The sequence below is a fragment of the Halichoerus grypus genome, chromosome 15, assembly GCF_964656455.1.
Source record: "Halichoerus grypus chromosome 15, mHalGry1.hap1.1, whole genome shotgun sequence".
NCBI classification, from domain to species: domain Eukaryota; kingdom Metazoa; phylum Chordata; class Mammalia; order Carnivora; family Phocidae; genus Halichoerus; species Halichoerus grypus.
In genome coordinates this window covers 4,172,082-4,185,576 of record NC_135726.1, presented here as the reverse complement: position 1 = coordinate 4,185,576, position 13,495 = coordinate 4,172,082, and the positions used below count along the sequence as shown (strand labels likewise).

Below are 13,495 nucleotides of genomic sequence, written 5' to 3'. Positions count from 1 at the left end.
GTTTCTTTGTGTTTTCCAACTTGTAGAGGCTGCCTGCATTCCTTGTCTCCCGGCCCCTTCCTCCACCTTCAAAGCTAGCAGCACAGCATCTTCAGATCAATCTCTCTCTCTCTCCCCCCACTCTGCTTCTGTTGCCACATTTCCTTGTCTGATTGACTCTCCAGCCTCCTCCTTCTTTCCCTTATACGGATCCTTGTGCTTACCTGGGCCCACCCAGATAATCCAGAATGATCTCTTCATTTTAAGGTCTTTGATATAATCACATCTGTAAAGTTCTTTTTGTCATGTGAAGTCATGTATTCATAGATTCTGGGGATTAGGACGTAGATATTTTTGGGTTGGGAAGGGGGCTGGTATTATTTTCCCTACCATACCTCTTTTTACAAAAGATTTACAGAAAGGTTAAGTAACCTGCTGACGTTCACACAACCAGTGAGTGAAGGAGTCCGGATTTTAATTCAGGCCTATGTTGACTCTGGGTTCCTCCAATGCCCCTAAACTGGTTGCAAATACCAGGGCCTACTCAGCATTGGGGGGCCCAGGGTAACTGTTGATATTTTCTCTTTACCATCTACATCCTTGTATTGAAACCATGTGTTAATATCTCTGTGGGTGATTTGAAAATTAGAATTAGGTCCCATTTAATTTTTATACACGATTATGATAAAAATCAGACATCAACCACCATAACACACCACTGGGTTTTTGTATCCCTTTGTCTTTATCCACATGCAGATATAATTTTTCTCTTGTAACCAAAGCATGGATACAATATTATATTGTTCCCCCAGCTTTTTGTTATATACTTTTTCAAACATACAGAAAAGTTGATAGTACCACTTTGATCCAATTGTTCACATTTTCCTCATTTGCTTTCTATGTATAGTTGCCTGTCTTTATACACTGTTTTTTGGTGAACTATTAAAAAAGAACTCACAGGGGCACCTGGGTGGCTCAGTCGTTAAGCGTCTGCCTTCAGCTCAGGTCATGATGCCAGGGTCCTGGGATCGAGCCCCACATCGGGCTCCCTGCTCAGCGGGAAGCCTGCTTCTCCCTCTCCCACTCCCCCTGCTTGTGTTCTTGCTCTCGCTCTCTGTCAAATAAATAAATAAAATATTAAAAAAAAAAAAAAGAACACAGGCATTATGACATTCATCCCGAAATTCTTCAGAGGCATATTCTAACAATAAGAACATTCTCTCACACTTGCACAATATCATTAGTATACCATTACAAATACCAATAAGAAGCCATACTCAAATTTCTCTGATTGTCAAAAGATATCTACTCACTTAAAAAACACACCAGGATCCCGATTCACCCATTGTATTTGGTTATATTTTTAGCTCTTTTATTTTAGAGCAATATCCTCCCTCCCCCTGATATTTTTCATGGTGTCCCATTTTTGAAAAGACCAGGCCCTCTGTCTTAACAGAATGTAGCAATGGATCTTACTGTTGATCTCTGCTTCTTAGCTCGGGGTCTGGCAATAGCAGGCTCTCTGTGTACGTTTGTTGAACAAGTGAAACCAATGATAAGGAGTGTGGATAATAATCACAGTAGCTACTTTTTTTTTTTTTTTTTTTGAGGGCTGGCTCTCTTGGCCAGTTTGTTCACGCTCATCTAATACGATCCTCACCGAAATCCTTTGAGGTAAGAAATTGCATTGGTCTCATTCGTAGGTGAGGAAAACAAAGCTGAAGAAAGAAGTAACATGTCTGCAGTCACACACCCAGAAAGGGGGCCAAATCAGATGGTAAACTGCGTGGTCGGGTAGGGGGCTCACTGTTTCTGGGTTCAGTGACCCAAAAGTTGGATCTGTCTGCATACGTGCAAGTATGTGTGTAATAGGTAGCACTTCCTGAGTGCTTACTATTTGCCAGGCCCCAATGCTGAGCGCTCTACGCGTGCGTTTTATTTGAATTTTCTCCACTGCCTGGCAATAGGCGTGGCACAGAGTGGGCGCGCAGACAATGTTTGTGGAATGAAGAGTGAATAAATGAATGAATGGACGGAAGTGTTATCGCCATCAACAGGGGGACTCCTCCGGGACCTCCGGCGCTCACTTGGGAGACCCCGGCCTAGGGAGACTTTGCGGCTCCGGGGCCCGGGCCGACCTCAGGCTCCGGACTGTCCCGAGTCTCGCCCAGCACCCGGGTGGCCTCCTAGCAGGTGAGAAGCCCGGACCGGCTGGGCGATTTGGCGTTATCACCTCCGTCCCCCGTCCTTTCCCTTTCTAGCACCAGTGCCGGGGCCCGGGACCCCCAGTGCGCCGCCCGGGGACAGGCAACGCTGAGGGGCGCGGGCTCACAGGCCATCAGGCCGGCTCCCGCCGCGCACGCCCACCTGTCGGCCGCGCAGGCGCAGCACGCGCCCGGCGCGCCCGGCCTCCCCGCGCCCCGCGGCGCGCAGCCAGTGCGCAGGCGCGGCGGCCGATGCGAGTGTGTATGTGCGGGCGAGAAGATGGCGGCGGCGGGGGAAGCAGCGTGAGGAGTCGGACGAGCGCCGAGGCCCATTGAAACGGGCCGCCATGGCCCTCCGCAACCCGCAGGTAGCCGGCGGCCCGCGTCCTGGGCAGGAGCGGCCCCACGCCGCGGCGGGCGGCGCCGGGGCGGGCGGGCGCACCCTGCCCGGAGCGAGCGTGTGGGAGTGGGGGAGGGCGCTGGGACACGCTGCCCCGGACTAGGCCCCGGCCTCCCGCCGCCGCCGCGCCCCGGCCTCCCGCCGCCGCCCCGCGCGGAGCCCTCAGGGCCTTGCCGCGGGGGAGCGGCGGGGAGGGGTGCCGGGCGCCTGCGGAGGGCACGGGGGCGCGAAGGGGTTAATCTCCGGGTGGACCGCGGGGGAGCTGGGGGTGCGGAGGGGGCCCTGGGCGCCCCGGAGAGGCAGCCGGGGGGGGGGTGCCTCGGGAGGCCCCGCAGCGGCAAGGGCCCTCCAGGCGCTTGGCTCGCTGCTCCGCGCCGAGCGGGACCCCAGGGCGTGGGGGTGCCTCGCTGCCCACATGTCCCCGAAGGTTGCTTCCTCAGCTTGATTGACCGCGGGGGGTTTGCTGCTTTTCTGGTTTATGGACTCGAGTCACCGAGGAGCAGCCTTAGGTTACTGTTGCAAAGAGAACTGGAAATTGAGTCGCCAGGACCGTACTTTTACTTGCATCAGAGTGACATCTTTTGCACGAATCCATCCCAGCCTGGCTGACACTAACGCGCCATGTCTCAGCTGTATCTAAAGTTTAGGGGCCGTTTATTATAATGCCGTAGTGGGAAGAAGGGTAGAACGCACCTTTCTCTTCTAGGGAGATGTACGGACGTATAGAGTCGAGCCCCCGCCCCCCATTACAATTACTTTTGTGGTATTACAGTTACTCATGTGGTGTTATCTTTCAAGTTTGCTTTAGACCCCTGGTTTTTTGACATCTAATCCCTAGAAATTACTGCACTTTATACCATCCCAGGGTGCTTTCAAGTTAAGTATGGGAAAGTGAAAGTAGCTATTGGGAAAACTGGTGGCCGGTAAATACTAACCCTCTGTAAATTGGTTTTTCTCGCTCTTTAGGAAATGAAGTCGATTTTAGTAGCTATTGTAATTAATGTGTGTCGTGAAATTTAAAACGCGAGAACCTTTTTTTTTTTTTAATGAGATCTTACAGGAGGCTGGAATTCTGTCACATTTTTAGTACTGTAGTTTGCAGTAGAAGTTTTCCCCTTTAACTTTTTGTTCGCTTGTACATCTACTTTTGTGAGTATTTAGTATGGTTCTTTGAACACACAAAAAGGGGTTTAGTGTTTGAATAATTTTTACACATGTATACTTGAAAGATTTTCTTAAGAGATTTGGTATTTGCCGCTTTCTCAACTTAAATATTAATGTGCATAGCTCATTAAAATTAGTAAGAACAGGTACAAGATTGATTGTGGGCTGATGTGTAATGTAATATGCATAGTGATTTTGGGAAACGAAGAAAACATGTTTAGGGATAATTCAGTCCATTGTTTTTTTTCAAGATTTTATTTTTGTAAGTAGCCTCTACACCCACTGTGGGGCTCGAACTCACAACCCCGAGATCAAGAGTTGCACACACCACCTACTGAGCCAGCCAGGTGCCCCTAATTCAGTCCATTATTATAAGCATCCATTACAATGCAAATTGATTGAAATGATAATTAGCTGTGACAGTATGTAAACTTAATTGTAATTTCGTTTGCGTTCATTGTTCTAGTATTTATGTTTTATACTACAATATTGCTTATACACATCTGTAGAAAATTGCAGTGGCTGAAGTCAGCTGAACATAAATATTAGTAACTCTGAGTTTATTCTTTTGTTGGGTTTATTTTTTTTTTAAAGATTTTATTTGAGAGAGAGAATGAGAGAGAGAGAGAGAGAGAGAGCATGAGAGGGGGAGGGTCAGAGGGAGAAGCAGACTCGATCCTGGGACTCCAGGATCATGACCTGAGCCGAAGGCAGTCGCTTAACCAACTGAGCCACCCAGGCGCCTCCGTTGGGTTTATTTTTAAGAGTGATCTAAATGCTGGTAAGTTCTAGCATGGAGAAAGTGGCAGAGGATTAGTTTGATTTCTCTTAATTTTCTTTTTAAAAGAATAGTAGTGAAAACAAGTAATGAAATCATGTGACAGGCTTTCATGATTGTATCCTGCTTGAGTCAGGCTGAGCATTTTAAGAAATTTGTTTTCATTCAGTTACCTTTGGTCCTGAGGATCCTGCAGCGTCAGTGGTCATCCATTCATTCATTCAACAAATAGTGATCACTTACCATGTGCTAAGCATGGTGTTAGTGTATTACTTGTTTACAATTGGGAATGAAAACCACAAATTAATAGTAAGGGTTTTATATTAAAATTGAATTGTTACGGGTACAGTTTTGAAAATTTATATAGATTATATCCTGTTTCCCTATTACTGATTGAATCGTGTTCCCTGGATTGAAGTGAACCAGTGCAGAACTTGGAAACATTTCTAATGCCAGTAGCTTTCAACATTTTAACAAATACAAAGGATGAACTTTACAGTTGAAGTGTAAGTACATCTCTCATTTATGAATATTTGTTGTCTGATGAAATGATTTGGCATAATTAGTTTGAACTGACCAGTTCTTCCTTAAACCAGAAGAGATTTTTGTGGTCATTGAAGTTGTTTGTAGTGAGATTCCCTCAACAGCGCCTCCTACCCCCTGTTTGAATATCACGGGGGCTGCTTCTGTCCTGGTCCTCTGAAGCGGGCTCACTCCAGTCTTCATTACCTCACAGTAGCGGATCCCCCACATTTTATACTATGGAATTTCTTGGATCCAATTTACAGCATATGGCAGAGTGTTACTGTGTCATTGAATATCTGTTTATAACTGACAGCTCTATTAGTAATTCTCAAAAGATACATTTTTATCAGAGTCTCACATAGCAGCTGAATTAAATAGAATTATCTGAAATGCAGGATATTTGGAGATCCTGATTTTCCTTTGCACAGTGACAGCAAAATACCCAGACATGTCCTAAGACTAGATATGCCATTTAAAGTTTGTGAGTTGATGGTTGCTGCTGTGGTTTACAGAGCAGCAGTGCAGGTGAGGTGTGTCCAGGGCCCTGACCTCATGCTCTTGAGCCATCATGTTGGGACCACTGTTTATTGAAATTACAGTGAATGCTAAGCGGATCTGCCTCATTCCAAATTCGTCTCTAGAGCAAAAGTTAGGACATACATTACAGTGCACTTTTATGTGGAACCCGCATGATTTAAATAGTGGTTCACATAGGAAAACTGAAAGGAGGAAAGGATTACAAGGTTTAATGATTATTTAATGACAAACCTAGTGGCACATTTACTTTGTGCCATGTTCGGAGTGTAATATTCAGGTAATTGAGAAAAGTTGTATCATCTCTACTTCAATTATTAGTTACATCAGGGTTCTTTTTTTGTCTTTGTGTTTTTACTGATTGCAGACATGTGAGTATTTGCTGTTAATGGATCTGGTTTTTCAAGTGGATTATTAAAGGTGGTTGCTGAGGACACTTCTTACTGATAATATACTAAAGCATGATAAATTGTAGGAAGAGCTCGCTTTTGGATTTGTAATTAGGCTGTTACATTTCTATTTACTGCCTCCCATGCAAGTATCACAGTGGCACAAAACAGATAAATCTGTTTGAAGTGGAATTTATTGGCCTTAGGCCATTGGATTACTGTCATTTGTCCCTTTAGTGCTACTTCAGCAGTGTAGATGTTCATTTCCAAAGACTTACGTGTGCTTGGATTGCAGTTTGCCCGTTTATTGAAGTGATCCCTCCCCCCCCAGAGGTCTGTTTGTGACCATTTTTGTCACTACAGGCTGGATTAAGGACTACTGTAGGTGACATAAAGGTAGCCCCTGGGGTATGTTCAGTATTTGTTTCAAGGATCAGACATCATAGAATTGATCATAAACCTGGATGAGGATCTTCAAAATGTAGACTTTCCATGAGCTGGCTCTTTTCTGACTATTTGAAAGCTCCTCATCTGTGACCCCATTCCAGCAGAAGACCTGAGAGACCAGAATCTGTTGGCCAATAACTCCATTCTGCCCTCTTGTCTTGACACATACGGTTCTCTGGGTGCCCTCTTCTGGGCATAGAGTGGGTGAGGTATAGAGTCGCTAGAGGTGTGGCTTAGGACTGGGAGAGTAAGGTAGTGCAGAGAGGATTAGAGCATATGTTCCTGGAGTTTCCTTTTCAGGCTTACTGGAGAATTGTTAGATGGTAATGTGCGTGGAGTGTTAACCCCGGTGCCTGCCGCCGTGTGTCCACGTGCTACTCTTGTGATTCTCAGACCCCTCCCTTTTGGGCTTTGTCTGCAGCTTTATTGGTTGTCATTCTTCAGATTAATTCTTAATTTATGTTTTTGGTATCGGCTTGAGGGACGTCTCCTAAGCCTACACTGTCTGATTCAAGAGTGTCATAACTGGTGCGCTACAAGTGAAAGTAGCTCCCAGTAGAAAGGCTGGGATCCCCACTCTTGTACCTTCAGTACTTGATTTTTACATCTAGTTGCCTTTTTCCTTTCCTCCCTCTTTCTTTGCTCCCTTTTCATCATATATGATGGTGGCAGATTTTCTTACCCCATTTGTTCTTGTTTTATGAGGTAAATTTTTTCGGGGATCCTGGGTGGCGCAGTCAATTATGCGTCTGGCTCTTGGTTTCAGCTCAGGTCATTTCTCAAGGTTGTGAGATCAAGCCCTGCGTCGGGCTCTGTGCTCAGCATGGAGTCTGCTTGAGATTCTCTCTCTCCCCCCTCCTGCTTGTGCTTTCTCTCTCTCTCTCTAAAATAAATAAATAAATCTTTAAAAAAAGAAAATTGTTTCATTTCTCTGTACTGTATGCAGACAGCTTGCTGGCTGGGGTGGGAAGGGCAGAGTGCCGTGAATGGTGCGCCCCCCCCCGGAGCTGTTGTTCTGAGATGAGACCTGCTGGTTGTGCTAGAAGTGGTGGGGACAGCTTTCCAGACTATTTTCACCACTTGGGTCTCGCACTGTCCACAAAAATGGTGGTTTTGCATTATTATGAGTACATGTCACAAATACTTGTGTTGTAAAATGTATTGAATAAAGCTAGATGTCTGTATAAGTTACATTTGCAAGCCACAGACCTCGTGAAATGGAACTGCTCAAGAACATTTAAGATGATTCTGTGTAGAAAATTTTGATTTGCATTTTGGTGTAACAGGTTATAGTCTGCATTGTTTACTTGGTCTCACAGAAACATGATGACATCCTTTGCCCTGGATAAAAGGAGTGCATTTTAAATTTTATTATATTCATTTAAATTTAGTTAGGACTAATTAACTTATGAATTTATTTGGTATTCTGATAACTGTTAAGAGGATTTTAGTGTTTTTTTGGGTTTCTCCTATTTTAGACATCTTATAACTCTAGAGAAGCAGTGCCTCTCTTGAGAGACTTTCATCTTATGTCATTGAAATACTCTCCCTCTTCTTTCTGAAAATCTTAATTTTTTTTCCTTCTGATATGACGTGTTGAAGCTTTAGGGGAAATGGAAGAGAATTTGACAGTGAAAAATAATTCTAGAGTGTTTTTTTCTTTAAGGTTTTATTTATTTGAGAGTTAGAGAAAGAGAGTGCGCGAGAGGGAGAGTGCAAGTGCAGGGGGAGGGAGAAGCAGGCTCCCTGCTGAGCAGGGAGCCCACCTCCGTGTGATCCCAAGAAGATTCCAAAATGGTGGGGTCATGACCTGGGCTGAAGGCAGAAGCTTAACTGACTGAGCCACCCAGGTGCCCCTATTCTGGAGTTTTTTGAGAGTCTTGCCCGGTGTTATAAAGTATGTCTCTTGATATTTTAAGTAGTAATTCCACTTAGATGGCTGCCAAGATGTGTATATTTATTTGAGACCTGAAGTAGGTCTTCTGAGTAGATCCCATAATTGGACAAGGAAGAACATATTAATAATAAAACACTAAATGTTGCAGTAGTCAACATTTGAGGAATGTTGTGCAGTGTGTAAGCTTCATAGTTTATAAAGTGCTGTACCTTGTTTGATCCTTATGGCCACTGTGTTGTCATCACCATTTTACAGATGAATGAAGTGAGACCCTGATGGCTTGTGACTTGAAGTCCCATGGCTGTTGAATGTGTGATCAGGGCCTTGCAAGCAGGCCTTTGGACTTCTGAATTCTTTGTTTTTTCTGCTTTGCCAGACTGCTTTTCTACAAGAGACTGGTAAAGACATAGTGCTTCACATGGTGACTTTGCCATAGCACTTCCTCAATGAAAGTTTATGGAATGGGTGAATGCATGAAATAAAAATTGAAATGTTTAAAGATTTTTTTTTTTAAGATTAAAAAAAAATTGTTTTTTGACAGAGACAAGGCGAGAGAGGGAACACAAGCAGGGGGAGTGGGAGAGGGAGAACAGACTTCCCACGGAGCAGGGAGCCCGATGAGGGGCTTGATCCCAGGACCCTGGGATCATGACCCGAGCCGAAGGCAGACATAACCGACTGAGCCACCCAGGCGCCCCTGAAATGTTTAAAGGTTTTATTTATTAATTTGAGAGAGAGAGTGCACACATGAGCAGGGGGAGGGGTAGAGGGAGAAACAGACTCTCCGCTGAGCACGGAGTCCGACGTGGGGCTCCATCCCAGGACCCTGAGATCATGACCTGACCCCAAATCAAGAGTTGGATGCTCAACCGACTGAGCCACCCAGGTTCCCCCCCCTTCCAAATTGAAACGTTAAAGATAGTAATCTTACTAAGAGTTGCTAATACGTTATTCATTACTAAATTTTGTGTGGGGTGTGTCTGTATTGATTTTGTTTTTTTTTAAAGATTTTATTTATTCATTTGACAGACACAGCGAGAGAGGGAACACAAGCAGGGGGAGTGGGAGAGGGAGAAGCAGGCTTCCCGCGTAGCAGGGAACCTGATGCAGGGCTGGATCCCAGGACCCTGGGATCATGACCTGAGCTGAAGGCAGATGCTTTTTTTTTTTTTTTTTTTTAAGATTTTATTTATTTACTTGAGATAGAGAAACAGAGAGTGAGAGAGGGAGGCAGAAGCAGACTCCCCGCTGAGCAGGGAGCCCGATGCAGGACTCGATCCCAGGTCCCTGGGATCATGACCTGAGCTTAAGGCAGATGCTCAACTGACTGAGCCACCCAGGCGCCCCTGAAGGCAGATGCTTAATGACTGAGCCACCCAGGCGCCCCAGTATTGATTTTTTTTAAACACAAACTCCAGAGGTGATATATGTTTTCCATGCTTTTTTCTGCTGGGCGTTTTTGTTGTTGTTCCATTGTATGGTCTGTTTAGCCAGACGGTCACTGAGCTGAACTGTTGGGAGCAAATCTTGGTTTTAAAATTTTAGAAGGCATCTCTTCAAGCATAGTAATTTTCTTCTTTTCACCTGATTTTTGCCAGGGAATGGAGCAGATATTCTGGAGGTTAAAGTATACTGAGAACTGTGGAAGTGTTCTAGAAATTTCTGAGTAATAAAATGTCCAAACACTTTTTTTTTTTTAAGAAATGGTATTTTGAAGAATTCAACCCCTCAGTTACAGCAGCCGTGCCATCCAGTTTTTGTATAGTAAAAAGAGATCTGAATCAAATTCAGATTCTTGTCTCTTGGTTCCCCCTCTTCATTAGAGGTTATTGAGAGGATGAACCTTTCCTTAGTTGGAGAGATTGGTAGGTTACCAGCTCGAGTGAATAGTGGGGGAATTGGTAGTTAGCCTGGGTTTTCCCGTCTTTTATTAAAATCAGGTTTTCTTCTCCCCCCCTTGTTTTAATCAAAGTGCTACAATGGCAGAAAATAAAACACTTTCCCATTGCCCACCTCAGGTCCCTCTCCCCAGAGGCAACAGCATTCAGCTACTTCTGACTCTAATAAAATGCAAAATCAGGTCTTCCAAGGGTAGCATTCTGTTTGATTTGGAATTAATTTGTAGGCTATCAGACACTTTTATTCAGAACCACATATAAAGGACTTTGTATCTTTTGTGATTGTTCAAACAAAAATTTCTGGCGCCTAGGCATTAGGAATATAGAGCTGAAGAGAGTTCGTGTGCTTCAGAAAAAGTTCACAGGGTAGCAGAGGGGAGAGAAACAGGCTAATTGGTGAATCCTGGTTTCGGGTGGTAATTCCTGTAACGGAAGTGTGAAGAACATTGTCAAGAATTTTCATTCATTCATTCATTCAGCAAATAGTTATTGAGGGGCTACTGTGTACCAGGCACTGAGGATTCGGTGACAAGCAAAAACATTGTCCCTCCTACCAGGGAGTTTACTGTCTGGTGAGGGACACAGTTGCTGATCAGATAATCACAGTAATGCATGTGTCATTCCAAGCTGAGAAGTGTGTCCCAAAGGAAGGGGACACAGCGTGTTGGCACGGCCTGGGGAAGTCAGGGAAGTGTTTCCCTGGCAGTGGCTCCTTAGGGGAGATGCACTGTGTGAGACAGTGCGGACTGCCTGTGCATAGGCCCTGTGGCTGGAGGGCATTGAGAGCACATAAGAGGACTCAGAGAAACCCTGTGTATGCAGAGCTCAGTGTCCAAGAGGAGAGGCGACCAGGCTCTGTCCAACCTTGTAGGCTTTCTTAGGTGTTAATGACTTTATCCTGAGAAAAACCTGGAAGGAGGGGCTTATATAGCATGGAACCACATAGTCATGTTGCAGTGTGGGCTCACTCTCTTTGACAGCCCTGTGTAGAATAGACTCGGTATAATGGGGTCGCAGTGGCCATCGGAAGATCAGGTAGGAGGGTTTCTGGGTTTTTGTTTAGAGAGAGTGCAGTGGGGACATCTGAATGGCTCAGTCAGTTAAGCGTCTGCCTTCAGCTCAGGTCATGATCCCAGTGTCCTGGGATCGAGCCCTGCATCATCGGGCTCCTTGCTCAAGTGGGGAGCCTGCTTCTTCCTCTGCCTGCCGCTCCCTCTGTTTGTACTCTCACTCCCTCTCTTTCACGCTTTCTCTGGAAATAAATAAAATCTTTTAAAAAAATAGGGAGAGTGCAGTGGAGAGAGGTGGCATGGCTCAAGAGATGTTGAGGTGGAAGGTGGATTGAACAGGAAGAGAGTGACTGAGTGTCTGGGAGAGCTGGGAAGATGTCTCTTCTAAAAAGGTGACATTTGGGCAGAGAAACAAGAGGACAAGGGCATATGGGAGAGAGTATGCAGAGGAACCAAGTCCCAAAACCTGAGGCTTGTCTAGGGACCCGGGAGAGGTTTTTGGCTGAAATGATGTTTAGGGTGAAGTGATGGGGCAGGAGTCAGAGGAGAGCTGAAGGACCTCGAGAGAGTCCAAGCCAAAGACTGCCTTTGATCTTGTAAGCAGGTGGGGGTCTGTGGGAACCCACAGTTTTTGTAATAAAAGCACAGGTTTTAAAAAGTGGTAGTACCACTCTGTTAGCATTGCTGGTGGAGATGGTTTCCAGGGGGTTAGTTGAGGTACTTCATGGGCTGTCAGAGGTTTCAATCTTTTGGCTGTCCTCCAGATCTGGGAATATTCAGCACTTCTGCTCACTTCAGCACCCCAAGCATGTTAAACCCCAGAACTTTGAGGGGAAAAAGGTAGGGCATTCTTTTGGGGACATCCGAGGCGGATTAATGCAAGGCAAATAGCTCTTTTTTTTTTTTTTTTAAGATTTTATTTATTTATTTGACAGACAGCGAGAGAGGGAACACAAGCAGTGGGAGTAGGAGAGGGAGATGCAAGCTTCCTGCCGAGCAGGGAGCCCGATGCGGGGCTCGATCCCAGGACCCTGGGATCATGACCCGAGCTGAAGGCAGACGCTTAACGACTGAGCCACCCAGGTGCCCCTAGGCAAATAGCTCTTGACTGTCCTCAGTGATAGAATTGGATGGATTTGTTAGGGAAGGCCATTTGGGGACATTATTCACTTTATTTTGCGGGGGGGAGCATCTTTATAAAAACAAGCATTTGTTCCTTCCTTATGATCCTTGGAAATAAAGAAAGTACAAGAAACACATGTCACCCTTAGTGTCCCACAACCCTGAGGTGACTTAATGAGGTTAATAATTTGAAATGCTTCCCTTCAGTCCTTTTTATAGTAGATGTTGGAAATTTGGAATCATCTTATGTGATAGTATTTCTTATGTTGTGACTCTTGGTCATAGTCTTCTCCTTTGGGAATCATCTGGCAACTTGATGGCCAGCCAGACCTCCTGGGCAGGGCTTCTTGTGGGCAGGCCCCCAGATCTGGGTTTTAGGCAGTTCCCCCCGGATATTGCAGCCACGCTCAGGTTTCAGAGCCTCCATATGGCTTTGTTTCCAGCTTGTTTCACTTAACTTGTTGAACGTTTTACCATAAGATTAACTAAATCATATTTTGGATAAAATTTTTTAACTTATTCGGTCTAGGTTAGGTGTGAACAACAACAAAAATACATGTACCCGCTGTGAGAGGTGATACTATGTAATTGTAGCACTGAGTGGAATGAATCGTTGGAACAGAACTAGCGTGAAACACCTGAAAATTTTGCCCCTTTGAAGATCTGTCACATTGGGACTTCAGATGGGAATTTCTGACTAATTCCTTTTCAGCAACATTTATCCAGCTCTTGCTGTGTGCTAGCGCCTGTGTTGAGGTTTGTACGGGACAAAAGTATCTAAGTACAGATCCATTCCCCAGAGCCGTAGAGCTGCTCTGCGTTGTGGGTGGGACCCAGTGTGGACGGTGTGGGAACAGCCCAGACTGCCGCACGGCTCATTCGAACTGTGACCATCTGATGTCCCAGAGAGCTGGGGTGAGCTTTTTGATTCATCCTGAAGTCTGGTCGTAGCCAAATTTCTCTGAGGTTGTATGTACAGTATTAAGCCAATTTGTTTTCAGAAATTCTTGTTACCCTTTTTTGTTGCCGGTCATGGATTTGTCAGTTTGGGAAATTCTTGCCTCCAATTCTAAACAAACGTGCTAAAATAATTTTTTTAAAAGATTTTATTAATTCACTTATTTTAGAGAGAGGGCGATAGAGGGAGA

At 45.1% G+C, this 13,495-nt stretch overlaps 1 protein-coding gene across 2 annotated transcripts in view; it reads left to right on the top strand.

The window, feature by feature from the left end:
* The first annotated feature begins 2,380 nt into the window (after window positions 1-2,380).
* Window positions 2,381-13,495, top strand: part of USP10 (ubiquitin specific peptidase 10) — a 75,147-nt gene continuing 64,032 nt past the window's right edge. For both annotated transcript variants that reach the window (XM_036104872.2, XM_036104871.2), the window contains exon 1: window positions 2,381-2,551. In XM_036104872.2, the coding sequence (XP_035960765.1) occupies window positions 2,531-2,551 (21 nt within the window). In that variant the 5' untranslated portion in view covers window positions 2,381-2,530. The remainder of the gene's footprint in view (window positions 2,552-13,495) is intronic.